The sequence below is a fragment of the Dendrobates tinctorius genome, unplaced genomic scaffold (genome assembly GCF_039654945.1).
Source record: "Dendrobates tinctorius isolate UK_male_01 unplaced genomic scaffold, ASM3965494v1 ptg000214l, whole genome shotgun sequence".
In the NCBI taxonomy this organism is placed as follows: Eukaryota; Metazoa; Chordata; class Amphibia; order Anura; family Dendrobatidae; genus Dendrobates; species Dendrobates tinctorius.
Genome location: NW_027361881.1, coordinates 3,413,279 through 3,431,215, shown reverse-complemented (window position 1 = coordinate 3,431,215; position 17,937 = coordinate 3,413,279). Strand labels below are relative to the sequence as shown.

The 17,937-nt window shown below is 46.1% G+C and overlaps 1 protein-coding gene across 3 annotated transcripts in view; it reads right to left on the bottom strand.

Annotated features, from left to right (window-relative positions):
* The window catches only part of BANP (BTG3 associated nuclear protein), a 520,028-nt gene that overhangs the window by 128,982 nt on the left and 373,109 nt on the right, over positions 1-17,937 (bottom strand). For all 3 annotated transcript variants that reach the window (XM_073554922.1, XM_073554923.1, XM_073554921.1), the window contains exon 9: positions 12,343-12,473. In XM_073554922.1, coding sequence (XP_073411023.1) covers positions 12,343-12,473 — 131 coding nt within the window. The remainder of the gene's footprint in view (positions 1-12,342; positions 12,474-17,937) is intronic.

Sequence of the window (17,937 nt, the reverse complement as noted above, 5' to 3'; positions counted from 1 at the left end):
GTATACAGTGATGTAGGGCTGCAGGCGCCGAACTTGGGGTTTGTTTTTTGTGGGTGTTGTAGTGTTTGTTTCTGTATATATTGTATATAGGGATATACAGTGCCTACAAGTAGTATTCAACCCCCTGCAGATTTAGCAGGTTTACACATTCGGAATTAACTTGGCATTGTGACATTTGGACTGTAGATCAGCCTGGAAGTGTGAAATGCACTGCAGCAAAAAAGAATGTTATTTCTTTGTTTATTTTTTTTTTAAATTGTGAAAAGTTTATTCAGAGGGTCATTTATTATTCAACCCCTCAAACCACCAGAATTCTGTTTGGTTCCCCTAAAGTATTAAGAAGTATTTCAGGCACAAAGAACAATGAGCTTCACATGTTTGGATTAATTATCTCTTTTTCCAGCCTTTTCTGACTATTTAAGACCCTCCCCAAACTTGTGAACAGCACTCATAAATTGGTCAACATGGGAAAGACAAAGGAGCATTCCAAGGCCATCAGAGACAAGATCGTGGAGGGCCACAAGGCTGGCAAGGGGTACAAAACCCTTTCCAAGGAGTTGGGCCTACCTGTCTCCACTGTTGGGAGCATCATCTGGAAGTGGAAGGCTTATGGAACTACTGTTAGCCTTCCACGGCCTGGACAGCCTTTGAAAGTTTCCTCCCGTGCCGAGGCCAGGCTTGTCCGAAGAGTCAAGGCTAACCCAAGGACAACAAGGAAGGGGGTCCGGGAAGATCTCATGGCAGTGGGGACATTGGTTTCAGTCAATACCATAAGTAATGTACTCCACCGCAATGGTCTCCGTTCCAGACGAGCCCGTAAGGTACCTTTACTTTCAAAGCGTCATGTCAAGGCTCGTCTACAGTTTGCTCATGATCACTTGGAGGACTCTGAGACAGACTGGTTCAAGGTTCTCTGGTCTGATGAGACCAAGATCGAGATCTTTGGTGCCAACCACACACGTGACGTTTGGAGACTGGATGGCACTGCATACGACCCCAAGAATACCATCCCTACAGTCAAGCATGGTGGTGGCAGCATCATGCTGTGGGGCTGTTTCTCAGCCAAGGGGCCTGGCCATCTGGTCCGCATCCATGGGAAGATGGATAGCACGGCCTACCTGGAGATTTTGGCCAAGAACCTCCGCTCCTCCATCAAAGATCTTAAGATGGGTCGTCATTTCATCTTCCAACAAGACAACGACCCAAAGCACACAGCCAAGAAAACCACGCCTGGTTCAAGAGCCAAAAAATCAAGGTGTTGGAGTGGCCTAGTCAGTCTCCTAACCTTAACCCAATTGAAAACTTGTGGAAGGAGCTCAAGATTAAAGTCCACATGAGACACCCAAAGAACCTAGATAACTTGGAGAAGATCTGCATGGAGGAGTTGGCCAAGATAACTCCAGAGACCTGTGCCGGCCTGATCAGGTCTTATAAAAGACGATTATTAGCTGTAATTGCAAACAAGGGTTATTCCACAAAATATTAAACCTAGGGGTTGAATAATAATTGACCCACACTTGTATGTTTAAAATTTATTAAAATTTAACTGAGCAACATAACTTTTTGGTTTGTAAGATTTATGCATCTGTTAATAAATCCTGCTCTTGTGTGAAGTTTGAAGGCTCTAACTTATTTGCATCTTATCAAACCTGCTAAATCTGCAGGGGGTTGAATACTACTTGTAGGCACTGTAGATTTGGGTGTGTTAGGTTGGGTGGTGGGAAAAGGGGGGTGGTGGGTTTATCTTGTGGGACTATGGGACACTGGGGTGTCTGGGGAAACACTGGCACTGCCTGATCTGGCCTATGGACGTTGGACATGGACTGAGGCATGAGACGCAGGACCAGCTCTCAGGTCAGTGCGGGGGTTGGGAATGGTGGGCTTGAGTGTGGGGTGATTAGTTTAGTCTTGTATATTTTGTGGTTATTTTATTTAAAATTTAAAAAAAAAAAAAAGTATGTATATAGTTTTTGTTTGCTATTGTTTATTTTGTTTGTTATTAGTTTGTTGGTGACCGGACCGGATGGTGTAAGTTATTTTTAGTTATTATTCTGTATATATGTATAATATGTGTAAGAGGAGAGAGTTAGTGGCTGGACCAGTGTTCAGTATACGGAGTATTGTCTGGCTGATATTCTTGTTATTTCTGTTATTATTATTGTTATGTTTTTCATTTTTAAATAAAAGATCTACAGGATGTAACTCAAGATCCGTGATGTGATGTATGTATACAGTGGCAACTTATTTTGTAAATTAATTTTATGTGATCTATACACTCATCATTAAAGATGGACATTGTTTTTAGGACCCCTGAAACCATTTTTCGGTGATCCGATAGATGCTACTGCGCAGGCAACAGGGCCCCCGCAACATTTTGAGAATTTTTTTTTTTCAGAATAATTGTATATGACAAAATAAAACCATTTAATGCATATCATAGATGTGATCATGCTGCAGCGCTGGCACATGCCTGCTGAAGGTGATTTTTTTCCCCAACACTTATAATATTCATTATGTAATCTAAGGGGCAGGTCAGTGAGGGATCAGCGACCTGTCAGAAGCCATAGAGATGAATAGCTAACCAGAGAACCACATAAAGCCCCCCCAGAGGGCCCGCCCCGGAGCACGAGCATATCATTAACTCAAAACTGAAAATAAAGATGAAACAAGTACCACAAGACAGATTTCATCACCCGGTATCAGTGTAATCAGTATAACGGGCCGACCTGACCCTGTCTGTAGGTTACTGAGCACAATCCTGCTGACAGGTTCCCTTTAACAGAAATGCATGAAACTACATGAAGCCACTGTCCAAACTAACTAAATACTTCTTCTAGTGGGGGAGACGGTACAGATGTAGTAGATACTTCTAGTGGGGGAGACGGTACAGATGTAGTAGATACTTCTAGTGGGGTAGACGGTACAGATGTTGTAGATACTTCTAGTGGGGTAGACAGTACAGATGTAGTAGATACTTCTAGTGGGGTAGACAGTACAGATGTAGTAGATACTTCTAGTGGGGTAGACGGTACAGATGTAGTAGATACTTCTAGTGGGGTAGACAGTACAGATGTAGTAGATACTTCTAGTGGGGTAGACGGTACAGATGTAGTAGATACTTTTAGTTTGGAAAATGGTACATATATTGTAGATACCTCTTGTAGGGGAGACTGTACAGATGTAGACACTTCTAGTGGGGGAGACAGTACAGATGTAGTAGATACTTCTAGTGGGAGAGACGGTACAGATGTAGTAGATGCTTGTAGTAGGGGATACGGTACATATGTAGTAGATACTTCTAGTGGGGTAGACGGTACATATGTAGTAGATACTTCTAGTGGGGCAGACGGTACAGATGTAGACACTTCTAGTGGGGGAGACGGTACAGATGTACAGTAGTAGATACTTCTAGTGGGGTAGATGGTACAGATGTAGTAGATACTTCTAGTGGGGTAGACGGTACAGATGTAGTAGATACTTCTAGTGGGGTAGACGGTACAGATGTAGTAAATACTTCTAGTGGGGTAGAGGGTACAGATGTAGTAGATACTTCTAGTGGGGTAGAGGGTACAGATGTAGTAGATACTTCTAGTGGGGTAGAGGGTACAGATGTAGTAGATACTTCTAGTGGGGTAGAGGGTACAGATGTAGTAGATACTTCTAGTGGGGTAGACGGTACAGATGTAGTAGATACTTCTAGTGGGGGAGACGGTACAGATGTAGTAGATACTTCTAGTGGGGTAGAGGGTACAGATGTAGTAGATACTTCTAGTGGGGTAGACGGTACAGATGTTGTAGATACTTCTAGTGGGGTAGAGGGTACAGATGTAGTAGATACTTCTAGTGGGGTAGAGGGTACAGATGTAGTAGATACTTCTAGTGGGGTAGACAGTACAGATGTAGTAGATACTTCTAGTGGGGTAGACGGTACAGATGCAGTAGATACTTCTAGTGGGGTAGACGGTACAGATGTAGTAGATACTTCTAGTGGGGTAGACGGTACAGATGTAGTAGATACTTTTAGCATGGGAAATGGTACATATATTGTAGATACCGCTTGTAGGGGAGACTGTACAGATGTAGACACTTCTAGTGGGGGAGACAGTACAGATGTAGTAGATACTTCTAGTGGGAGAGACGGTACAGATGTAGTAGATGCTTGTAGTAGGGGAGACGGTACATATGTAGTAGATACTTCTAGTGGGGTAGACGGTACATATGTAGTAGATACTTCTAGTGGGGTAGACACGGTACAGATGTAGTAGATACTTCTAGTGGGGTAGACGGTACAGATGTAGTAGATACTTCTAGTGGGGTAGCGGGTACAGATGTAGTAGATACTTCTAGTGGGGTAGAGGGTACAGATGTAGTAGATACTTCTAGTGGGGTAGACGGTACAGATGTAGTAGATACTTCTAGTGGGGGAGACGGTACAGATGTAGTAGATACTTCTAGTGGGGTAGAGGGTACAGATGTAGTAGATACTTCTAGTGGGGTAGACGGTACAGATGTTGTAGATACTTCTAGTGGGGTAGAGGGTACAGATGTTGTAGATACTTCTAGTGGGGTAGAGGGTACAGATGTAGTAGATACTTCTAGTGGGGTAGACAGTACAGATGTAGTAGATACTTCTAGTGGGGTAGACGGTACAGATGCAGTAGATACTTCTAGTGGGGTAGACGGTACAGATGTAGTAGATACTTCTAGTGGGGTAGACGGTACAGATGTAGTAGATACTTTTAGCATGGGAAATGGTACATATATTTTAGATACCTCTTGTAGGGGAGACTGTACAGATGTAGACACTTCTAGTGGGGGAGACAGTACAGATGTAGTAGATACTTCTAGTGGGAGAGACGGTACAGATGTAGTAGATGCTTGTAGTAGGGGAGACGGTACATATGTAGTAGATACTTCTAGTGGGGTAGACGGTACATATGTAGTAGATACTTCTAGTGGGGTAGACACGGTACAGATGTAGTAGATACTTCTAGTGGGGTAGAGGGTACAGATGTAGTAGATACTTCTAGTGGGGTAGACGGTACAGATGTAGTAGATACTTCTAGTGGGGTAGACGGTACAGATGTAGTAGATACTTCTAGTGGGGTAGAGGGTACAGATGTAGTAGATACTTCTAGTGGGGTAGAGGGTACAGATGTAGTAGATACTTCTAGTGGGGTAGAGGGTACAGATGTAGTAGATACTTCTAGTGGGGTAGAGGGTATAGATGTAGTAGATACTTCTAGTGGGGGAGACGGTACAGATGTAGTAGATACTTCTAGTGGGGGAGACGGTACAGATGTAGTAGATACTTCTAGTGGGGGAGACGGTACAGATGTAGTAGATACTTCTAGTGGGGGAGACGGTACAGATGTAGTAGATACTTCTAGTGGGGGAGACGGTACAGATGTAGTAGATACTTCTAGTGGGGGAGACGGTACAGATGTAGTAGATACTTCTAGTGGGGTAGACGGTACAGATGTAGTAGATACTTCTAGTGGGGTAGACGGTACAGATGTAGTAGATACTTCTAGTGGGGTAGAGGGTACAGATGTAGTAGATACTTCTAGTGGGGTAGACGGTACAGATGTAGTAGATACTTCTAGCGGGGTAGACAGTACAGATGTAGTAGATACTTCTAGTGGGGTAGACGGTACAGATGTAGATACTTCTAGTGGGGTAGACGGTACAGATGTAGTAGATACTTTTAGTATGGGAAATGGTACATATATTATAGATACCTCTTATAGGGGAGACTGTACAGATGTAGACACTTCTAGTGGGGGAGACAGTACAGATGTAGTAGATACTTCTAGTGGGAGAGACGGTACAGATCTAGTAGATGCTTGTATTAGGGGAGACGGTACATATGTAGTAGATACTTCTAGTGGGGTAGACGGTACAGATGTAGACACTTCTAGTGGGGGAGACGGTACAGATGTAGTAGACATTTCTAGTGGGGGAGACGGTACAGATGTAGTAGATGCTTGTAGTAGGGGAGACGGTACATATGTAGTAGATACCGGTAGTAGGGGAGACGGTACAGATGTAGTAGATACTTCTAGTAGGTGAGACGGTACAGATGTAGTAGATACTTCTAGTGGGGGAGATGGTACAGATGTAGTAGATACTTCTAGTGGGGGAGACGGTGCAGATGTAGTAGATACTTGTAGTACGGGAGACTGTATAGATGTAGTAGATACTTCTAGTGGGGGAGACTGTACAGATGTAGTAGATACTTCTAGTGGGGGAGATGGTACAGATGTAGTAGATACTTCTAGTGGGGGGAGACGGTGCAGATGTAGTAGATACTTCTGGCTTTTTAACAACTAAAATCCTCATTTTCCCACTGAACTTTGTTTTAGAAGAAATAAAAACGCTGCACTAAGCTAGATTAAGATGCTGAATTTGGAATTCAGTCAAGAAGCCTCTGATGACTTTATTTTACAATTGCCTGTGAATTTCAAAGCTCCTTCGATATCAAACAGCTTCATTTCCTCTGGACGGAAGTTATCCTATTCAGAAGAGGCAAAACAAAACAGACTAAACTTATCAAACTGACAATAGGGACTCTAAGGAAAGTTTCCAGCCCAAACTTCATTCAGACTTGAAAACAGACACTTTGCCTCCATTCCCTGCAGTCTGCAAAAGAATGGGAGGAATTAACTCAGAGTCTACCATAAAGTATCATTGGCTGCAACAACATGTGCTGACCCACTTGCCTTTGCTCAAATTTGGGTAAGGACTCCAATAGCTCACAAAACAAAACCCCAAATATCACAACCACTCATTCCGTTGCAGTCAGATTGCTGACACTTAATACTATATGGAGCACTATGTAGGGCCAACTGTATGGAGGACTATGTAGGGCCAATTATACTGTAAGGAGGACTTTATGGGACCATCATACTGTATGGAGCACTATGTGGGGTCATTATACTGTATGGAGCACTATGTGAGGCCATTATACTGCATGGAGCACTATGTGAGGCCATTATACTGCATGGAGCACTATGTGGGGCCATTGTACAGTATGGAGCTCTATGTAAGGCTATTATACTGTATGGAGCACTATGTGGGGTCATTATACTATATGGAGCACTATGTGAGGCCATTATACTGCATGGAGCACTATGTGGGGCCATTATATAGTATGGAGCACTATGTGAGGCTATTATACTGCATGGAGCACTATGCGGGTCTGTTATACTGTATGAAGTATTATGTGGGGCCATTATACTGTATGGAGAACTGTGTGGGGAATGCAGATGGAAAATCATACTGTGATTGGGGTCACCATTCTTTGTTGGGTACAAGTAGGGTCATCCTAAGGTGTTTATGGAGAAATTCACTGTGGGGGTATCATACTGTGTTTGGGAGCACTTTTGTTTGCATCATTCTTTATTATGTGTTTTATTCAAGTTTATTTTTATCCTTTGTTATTACATATTTAAATTAGGCCATTGGGCCACATGCTTTTTACTGCTCTTACAGAACATACTATATTTTATTCCACTATAATTCCAAAAGTTAATCGTGTTATTTGACAAGGACAAATTTCCTTAATAGTAGACTTTTTTTTTTAAACAAATATCAAGGTTGGCCTGTGACTTTTTAACTTTGACCCTCTGTGTATTTGAGTTTGACATCCCTGGCTTTAATGGTTATTCTCATCATGATAAAGGGCTACAATTGCAAAGAGACTGTAAAAACAAACAATTTTGCAATTTTACTTTTGATTAAAAATCCTCTCCACTCTCGAGAACAGACCTCCACTGCAATCAGTGGCCGGTAACTTCGGTTTGGAGTGCAGCACTTACAAGCTCTTTGCTATAGACTCAATAGCGCGCTAAATATACGAGTTGTTTTTCTAATCTAAAACCTCAGTATTCAGGATAAATTGCCGTATTGGCACTTTGCAATAAATAAGTGGGTATTGGAGTGCAGTTTGGGCACTTGGGCTCTACAGTGGGAATAATAAGGATTTGATACACTGACGATTTTGCAATTTTTTCACTTAAAAAGAATGGCAAGGTCTGTAATCAAAGGTACTCTTCACCTCTGAGAGACAGAATCTAAAAATAAAATCACATTGTTATTTTCCCCACTGTATACAACAATACCACAAGATATTCACGCCGTGTGAATCACCCACATTAGTGGCTTTAAATAAGTGTGGTTGGGAATATCATTATCAGAATGGTAAAGACTCCAGACAACTCCTCCAGTTCTCACCCATGACTATTGTTAGATGGCCACCGGATAGGTCCTTGAGGGGAGACATCTATCATAGAGGTTGACAGCTTCGGTGATGTAAGCCTGGGAAAGCATGCTCCAGTACATATAGTGCTGAGAGAGTTAATAGGGCGTATCAAGGCCGGGTTTTACGAGCAGTTAAAAGAGATTAGTGGGAATGACTGCTCACATATCCCCATCCCGGGAGCATGGTTTGGCAGATAACATGGAGACCATGTGTCTCATTCAGGGTCTGTGACTGGAGGAGTGGAGTCCTCCAGTGTGTTTGCTGAAAGACACTGACCTGAGGGTGCGGACCCCGCTCTACTAAATGGACTGTTTACTTTCTGGTTTTTTGTTGTTATTTTTTTTACTTTGAGCCAGAAAAGGCTGTCCTTTGTTTGCTTATACTGAGCAAGTTATGAAGTTCTAATAAACCTTCATGGACATGTTATTGAAATTGTTTTCTGTGCCTGCGTCAACTTCAGCTGAGTGAATACAAAACCCTACAATTGGGGCTAGAAGCATGAGCACGAATCCCAAGGGGCAGTGCGACTGCCGCAGAGATACTGCATGTCCAGGGTGAAAGTGTAATTTGTTGGAGGAGTCATACCCCAGGTCACATAGCCACCCCATCACCACCGAGCCAATGCACTGCAGCATAGGACGGCACTGCTCGTATTTTGCATATCCTCAACCAGGCGAGGGACAGCAGGCATGCGCCGTATCAGTGAACAGAGTGCAAATGACTGGTGTGTTGGACTCTGGGAGTTTGGGGACTCTAGTGAGGGCCACAACTCCTCATAAAACGATTCCTGGGAAGATGGGGGGCATCCGCTGTATCCATGGGAATGCTAAAGACTACCCTGTGGCCCGAATGGTCATAGACAAACTGTGGCACCGAGTCCCATGAGGTGGGCGTAGTCAAGGACCTTTAGCACCCTGTTACAATATGGCGGGAAGTTGCATTGTTTTAAAACTTGTAGGGAAAAGGGAAGACGCCTTGTTGTCCAGATGACACAAGAATGCTCCTAAAGAAACCTCGTCACCGGTCGCAGCCAACAGGTTTCCAGTTTGCCAGAGGCCAACATTCCTGAGATGGAGGTGTCTGTGGGAAACTTTGGGACTCCCCAACTCAGCGACTTAACTCTAAAAGGGGCGTTCGATAATGTGTCTATACTTAATGGTGTTGCTCAAGATCCGCGGGCTGACACTCGATATCCGTATTTTGCCATGAATGGGGAGTTAATATCGGGTCACCAAACTGAGAGGGAAAGTAATCGAGCAGTTAGTGGTGCCAGGGACGTACAGGCGCAGGGCGTTAGATAAGACTTACACATGTGTTGGGGGGGTCATCGGGGCGTAGAAAAAAAACCCAGGATAGGATCCTTCAGAGGTTCTACTGGCCCGGCTGTCATAAATCATGAATTATTGCAGGTCCTGTCCCACCTGCCAGCTGACCTCCCCAGTGGCCCACTTCCGTAGCCCCTTAGTGCCAATGCCTATCATTGAGGTGCCATTTTACTGCATAGCCATGGAGCTGGTGGGACCCTTGGTCAAGTCCGCCAGAGGGCATCAATATATCCTAGTGGTACTGGGCTATGCTACATGTTATCCAGAGGCCATACCACTACAAAACTCCTCCGCCAAGTGTATAGCCCGGGAGTTGGTCCACACCTTTTCTAGAACGGGGTTGCCTAAGGAGATTCTAATGGACCAAGGGACCCCATTTATGTCAAAGGTGATCAGGGAGTTGTACAAAACCCTGCAAATCACACAACTCTGGACCTCAGTCTAACATCCACAGCCGGACGGCTTGGAGGAAACGTTTAATAAAACCTTGAAGGACATGTTGAAGAAGGTGGGAGGCAGTGACCAGGGTCATATGCAAGGGTCACTGTGTGTAACCCAGGATGCGCAAAGAAGCGTATTGAGGCCACGGGAGTGCATTGCAGTCACAGGCATGGCTGTGATTGCAATGCAGAATAAAAGTGAGTGTTGGTCTTGGACAAGCTATTTGTCCAAGGCAGATTTAGGAAAACCAGCCATGTGCTTTTATTTTTGAAACGGACTTCAGGATGGTAGTGGGGCGGGTCCGTCTCTCCCCCCCCCCCCCAGCTTTCCATGTGGCCTATGGCCACAGTTTGATTGTACAAACCCCTGCAATAGAGGGCTGGGTGTGTCAGTGTGGAGCTTGGAAGGTGCAGAGGGGAAGGCTCTGCAAAAGCTCAGCCTGTGTGAGGGACCACAGAGCCAAGCAGAGCAAACTTCGAGTACCCCGCAGCGTAATAAGTTGGTGCAGTCGCCCTCGGCAACGGTACACATTTACGGACTGTCTTGTTTCCTGGCTGTGCTCTGGAGGTTACTGTTGGTTTTGTTTGTATGTTTTGGACATTAATACTACGTTTACTTTGAACTTACCTGGGTCACTGCCTCATCACTGCACAGTGAGGACACAGCTGCACTACAAAGGTCATTGAGAAGGACGACATTCTGTTCTCCATAAGAGAAGTCCCACAGGCCTCTAATAGATTCTCCTCTTTTGAACCCTTGTATGGCTGACACCCCTGTGGACTCCTGACATAGCGAAGGAGACCTGGGAGGTGGAGTCAACACCCTACAGGAGTGTGATCGAACATGGGCCCAAACGCAAGAAAGAATTGCCGAGGTGATGCCCATTGTGAAATAACACCTCCTCAAAGCACAAGAGGCACAGACGAGGGAATACAATAGATCGGGAGGGTAAGACACTTCAAACCTGTGGATCGGCTACTAGTGCTGGTACCTACGGTGGAGAGCAAATTCCTGGCCAAGTGGCAGAGACCCTATGAAGTAGCTGGAAAGTTGGTGACGTCAACTATAAAGTCCACCAACCAGGAAGAAGGAAGCCCTACCACGTCAACCCGATTAAGCCATGTCGAGATAGAGAGGCCGTGGAACTCCGTCTTTGGTGGCCAAGTCTGAAGCTGACGTGAAAGAGGTCAAGGTGGCTGTGATATGCCCAAAAGCAACAATGCCAAGAGTTGTTACATCGGAACAGAGAACTGTTCTCAGAACTGCCAGGCTGTACTGAGATCATAGAGCATCAGGTTCTGACGGAGCCTCGTGTCCGGGTAAACTTGAAGCCGTATCGGATTAATGGAACCGTTTCCTGTACCTACCTCAACCACAGCTGAGTGCACAACCCTACATTATGATGTTCCTATTGAACACCATAATGATAATGACCAGTTGTTTTGCAGGTCTGTACATTTACAATCCAGAGACTGGAGGGCAGCAACTCTCTACACTTATACCTGACTTTTTATCTGTGGTAAGGAGCACTTCAGTCTATCAGGCTTTGTGGAAGGAAATGAAAGCAGTCAGGTCTGTCTCAGAAGAGACTCCATAACCTCATAAATAATCGTTCATTCATTTCACTTCTCTACATGAAGCTTTGTGATCTCTGCACAAGACTTAAATCACTGCGACTCTGCTCCAAGCTATCAACTGTGAAATGACGTGTCATCGCTCTATCGCTGGCATTAGCGGAGATAGTTCTGCGAGATAATATAACATTCCCTGGGAAAAATCAGTCGCCAGAGGAAATAAACTTCTTTTTATTGGACGGATTGTTCACTGAATTTACAACCTTTCAACCTTCACAGGCGCACCGTCGATCTCGACACTTCTATGGTTTATGTGCCTGTACATGTCAGGGCCTCTAATGTCACATGCTGCCATTTTTTTTCACCCTCAGGGAGACCAAGGAGTAATGTGATCAAATATGGTTAAAAAATGTCCCTCATATTAATCTTTCTGGTGCACGAATGCAATGCCAGCGCTACATTACAGCCAGTGTCAGAGTACTGGGAATGCTGCAGATTTCGGCATAGACCCCGCAGTGTAACACAGCAAGATTGGAAAATTCTCATGTGCTGCTGAATGTGAACTGCGCACTGAAGACCTTGCATGAAATAAAGACTCAGCAACTGCTTTTATGCTTTATCTCACTGTTACCCAGCAAGTGGCATGTGAATAATATGTATATGAATTATCCAGTATGAAAAATGTGAAGCGTTGAAAATGTTTAATTTCAAAATGTGTATATATGAGACAGAGACTTACCACCTGGACCTGGCCGTCCTCCCCAATCTGGTGGAACTGCACCTGCTGGGCATTGGCCAGTGCGTAGTGCAGGGCCTGGGGGGGCGTCTGCTGCAGGTCACTGGAGGACGACACCGTGTTCTGCACACCGTCTGCAAGGGGCAATGGACAAGACACAGAGGCTTTAAATGAAACAGACCAAAAAGTAACAAGATTCACATCACTGACAGTCAATCGGGAGAAGCCTCCGATCGCGACTCTATAGTTATTATAGCGCCATTTATTCCATGGAGCTTTACATGTGAGGAGGGGTATACATAATAAAAACAAGGACAGTAATCTTAACCAATACAAGTCATGACTGGTACAGGAGGAGAGAGGACCCTGCCCGTGAGGTCTCACAGTCTACAAGGGCTGGTGAGGATTTAGTAGGTGACGGTAGAGCTGGTCGTGCAGCGGTTTGGTGGATCGGTGGTTACTGCAGGTTATAGGCTTGTCCGAAGAGGTCGGTCTTCAGGTTCTTTTTGAACGTTTCCATGGTAGGCGAGAGTCTGATATGTTGTGGTAGAGAGTTCCAGAGTAGGGGGGATGCGCGGGAGAAATCTTGTATGTGATTGTGGGAAGAGGAGATAAGAGGGGAGTAGAGAAGGAGATCTTGTGAGGATCGGAGGTTGCGTGCAGGTAAGTACCAGGAGACGAGGTCACAGATGTATGGAGGACTCAGGTTGTGGATGGCTTTGTATGTCATGGTTAGGGATTTGAACTGGAGTCTCCGGGTAATGGGAAGCCAGTGCAGGGATTGACAGAGAGGCTGGGGAATAGTGGGGGGAGAGGTGGATTAGTCGGGCAGCAGAGTTTAGAATAGATTGGAGGGGTGCGAGAGTGTTAGAGGGGAGGCCACAGAGCAGGAGGTTGCAGCAGTCAAGGCGGGAGACGATGAGGGCATGGACTAGGGATTTTGCAGATTCTTGGTTGAGGAATGTACGGATGCGGGAAATATTTTTGAGTTGAAGTTAGGAGGAAGTGGAAAGGGCTTGGATATGTGGTTTGAAGGAGAGATCAGTGTCAAGGATTACCCCGAGGCAGCGAGCTTGTGGGACTGGGGAGAGTGGGCAGTCGTTTACGTTAATGGATAGGTCTGTTGGGGGGATCTCGTGAGATGGGGGAAAGATGATGAATTCTGTTTTGTCCACATTAAGTTTTAGAAATCTAGCGGAGAAAAAGGATGAAATAGTGGACAGACATTGTGGGATTCTGGTTAGTAGGGAGGTGATATCTGGTCCAGAGATGTAGATCTGTGTGTCATCAGCATAGAGGTGATACTGAAAGCCATGAGATTCTATGAACTGTACGAGGCCGAAGGTGTAAATGGAGAAGAGCAGGGGCCCTAGGACTGAACCTTGCGGGACTATGGCAGATAGCGAGGTGAGGAGGTGGTGTGCGAGTGGGAGACACTGAATGTCCAGTCTGTTAGGTGTGACGAGATCCAAGATAGGACCAAGTCTGTCATTCCAAGAGATGAGAGGGTCTGTAGTAAGAGGGAATAGTCCACGGTGTCAAAGGCAGAGGACACGTCCAGGAGGAGGAAGACAGAGTAGTGTTGCTTGGCCTTGGCGGTTAGTAGGTCATTGGTGACCTTAGTTAGGGCAGTTTCAGTGGAGTGGTGCGGCCAGGACCCGGATTGTAAGAGGTCGAAGAGGGAGCAAGAGGAGAGGTGGGAGGACAGTTCAAGTTAGATGTGTTGTTCCAGTAGATGGTGAATGGTTTGAGCATATTAATGCCCCTACACTATATTACATATAGACCGGATTAGAGATAAAATATTACAGAAGGTTCAGTGAGCCGCGGTTACCGCATTCTGCGAGGCACAGGCCGGGAAATCGCAAACATTTACCAAAACCTGCTCTCATATCAGTGAAGAGTCTGCTTACAAAAAAGCAGGTTTTGCAGAATTTTGCTACATTTTTATTGTCTCTTGTGGATGTTGATAAAGTTCAGTGGCCCAAAAAAAGCCTGATTTAACCTCCTAAGGCTATGTGCCCACGTTTTTCATGCAGAATATTCCTGAGTGGAAACGCACACCCTCTTCCCGGGAAAACGCATGCGTTTTATGAAGCGCTTTTGACGCTTTTGTTAAGCATTTTCGCATGCGTTTTCCTGTGCGTTTTTGCAATACAATTGAATGTATGCGGAAACGCGTGCGTGTTAATGAACATGCTGCGTTTTTTTCCGCTCAGCATTTCCGCAGCGGAAAAAACGCACCACTAGCACAACATGTGCGGATTCCATTATGATTACATTGGATGCTTTTCTTAAGCGTTTCCGCAGCAGAAATGCACGTCTAAAAGCGCTGCGGAAACGCTTAAAAAACGCAACGTGGGCACCCAGCCTAAGGGTTTTACACCACAAACGCAGCAAAACTGATACCTGCGTTTTTTGCTGCATTTTTGCACTTACCCATTGTTTCCTATGGGTGAAAAAAACACTGCAAATACGCTGAAACAATTGACACGCTGCAGTTTTCAAAACAGCAGCAGTTTTCCAATTCAGTCAGGAAATAAAACCAATGTATGAGCTCTCTGAAATCTCATAGGTTTTGCTGGTACTGTAAAATGGGCTTAAAATTTGCATTAAAAAATGCAACATGTGAACATATCCTGAGATTTGCATTTATGAGATTCGACCTCAATGATTTTCCAGTCCCCGCTCCGCAGCATTTCGCTTCCTTCCTGTAACACTTGTACCAGGCTGACATTTTCACGATCATGCTCCAACCTGCCAATGTTGTGGAATTGGTCTCTCCCCCTGTATCCCCGTGACTCACATTCCTCACCCCGGGCCCGTCTCCTTGGGCTTTTTTCCAAAGCTCTTCATCCACACCTTGAATCAATCATTAGAAAATGAGAAATATTTGAAGATCTTTCTGTTTTTAAAATCCCGACCTCCCATATATAATACATCGAAGACCCCGAGACGTCAGATAAGGGCACGTCACATCCCAAGCACCAGATGAGCCAGATGGTATCAAACACATTATTATGCTTCTGCTACAATAAAGATGGCGGCCTCCTCAGGCCAACCAGAGACCTATAAGGGGATATCATTACTGAGCGCTCTATAAACTTCATTCCATCCATCCTCAGCCAGTGAGCAGTGACCAACTAAGACAAAGTCTGCACGCCCCAATCCAAATAAGCGGCTGCAGACAGTCGAGGACTGAATAACACATGTAAAGGTGGAAAATAACAGCACGATTGGGAGGAATATATTATCTAAGAGCAGATGACAGAGACTTGTCCGGAGTGGCTCATCTGCCTCTGCAGCCGTCAGGGTCGTATATTATAACGGCTGCCCCTCCAGGATCAAGGTGCAACACAAAAAAGGAGAGATGATATAGGGGCCAGTGGCTGATGGAAGCATCAGCATCCTCCAGGCAGGGAATAACTCACTCACGTATCCTGTGTATGGGTCACAATCCTCCAGGATGAGTTATGGCCGCGACATTCCTGCCTAATGTTACACTGCAGGAAGATGGGCGCAGACAGTAAAAAAGCCATTCACTAAGCTGATCATTAAACCGCGAGGCTGTGACATGTATACTGCACTCCGAGGGTGGGATTACATCACCGATAAGGTTATATATCGTACCGGAGGACAGTTATATACATGTGGCTCCGGTCAGTAACTCTGATTACATGGTGAGAAGAAGCAATTGTGAATAGGAGAAATCTGCATTAGTGTCAGTGTTTCTAACTATGGGAACAGCATCGCTCTCAGCTCGTCTCCAGTCACTAAGCCGGTGGCCTGTACACAAGGAAAACCACAGATCCCTGCAGTCACGTCACAGGATTAGTGGAGGTAAAGATCCCTGCAGTCACCTCACAGGATCGATGGAGGTCCAGATCCCTGCAGTCACCTCACTTACAGGATCGATGGAGGTCCAGATCCCTGCAGTAACCTCACTCACAGGATCGGTGGAGGTCCAGATCCCAGCAATCACCTCACAGGATCGGTGGAGATCCAGATCCCTGCAGTCACCTCACAGGATCGGTGGAGGTCCAGATCCCTGCAGTCACCTCACAGGATCGGTGGAGGTCCAGATCCCTCCAGTCACCTCACTTACAGGATCGATGGAGGTCCAGATCCCTGCAGTCACCTCACTTACAGGATCGATGGAGGTCCAGATCCCTGCAGTCACCTCACTGGATCGGTGGAGGTCCAGATCCCTGCAGTCACCTCACTTACAGGATTGGTGGAGGTCGAGATCCCTGCAGTCACCTCACTTACAGGATCGATGGAGGTCCAGATCCCTGCAGTCACCTCACAGGATCGGTGGAGGTCCAGATCCCTGCAGTCTCCTCACTTACAGGTTTGGTGGAGGTCCAGATCTCTGCAGTCACCTCACAGGATCGGTGGAGGTCCAGATCCCTGCAGTCACCTCACAGGATCAATGGAGGTCCAGATCCCTGCAGTCTCCTCACTTACAGGATCGGTGGAGGTTCAGATCCCTGCAGTCTTCTCATTTACAGGATTGGTGGAGGTCCAGATCCCTGCAGTCACCTCACAGGATCGGTGGAGGTCCAGATCCCTGCAGTCACCTCACTTACAGAATCGTTGGCGGTCCAGATCCCTGCAGTCACCTCACAGGATCGGTGGATGTCCAGATCCCTGCAGTCACCTCACAGGATCAATGGAGGTCCAGATCCCTGCAGTCAGCTCACTTACAGGATCGATGGAGGTCCAGATCCCTGCAGTCACCTCACTTACAGGATCGGTGGAGGTCCAGATACCTGCAATCACCTCACTTACAGGATCGGTGGAGGTCCAGATACCTGCACCTCACAGAATCGGTGGAGGTCTAGATCCTTGCAGTCACCTCACAGGATCCGTGGAGATCCAGATCCCTGCAGTCACCTCACAGGATCGGTGGAGGTCCAGATCCCTGCAGTCACCTCACAGGATCGATGGAGGTCCAGATCCCTGCAGTCACCTCACTTACAGGATCGATGGAGGTCCAGATCCCTGCAGTCACCTCACTTACAGGATCGATGGAGGTCCAGATCCCTGCAGTCACCTCACTTACAGGATCGATGGAGGTCCAGATCCCTGCAGTCATCTCACAGGATCGGTGGAGATCCCGATCCCTGCAGTCACCTCACAGGATCGGTGGAGGTCCAGATCCCTGCAGTCACCTCACAGGATCGGTGGAGGTCTAGATCCTTGCAGTCACCTCACAGGATCCGTGGAGATCCAGATCCCTGCAGTCACCTCAGAGGATCGGTGGAGGTCCAGATCCCTGCAGTCACCTCACTTTACTGGATCGGTGGAGGTCCAGATCCCTGCAGTCACCTCACTTTACTGGATCGGTGGAGGTCCAGATCCCTGCAGTCACCTCACTTTACTGGATCGGTGGAGGTCCAGATCCCTGCAGTCACCTCACAGGATCGGTGGAGGTTCAGATCCCTGCAGTCACCTCATTTACAGGATAGGTGGAGGTTCAGATCCCTGCAGTCACCTCACAGGATCGGTGGAGGTCCAGATCCCTGCAGTCACCTCACTTTACTGGATCGGTGGAGGTCCAGATCCCTGCAGTCACCTCACAGGATCGGTGGAGGT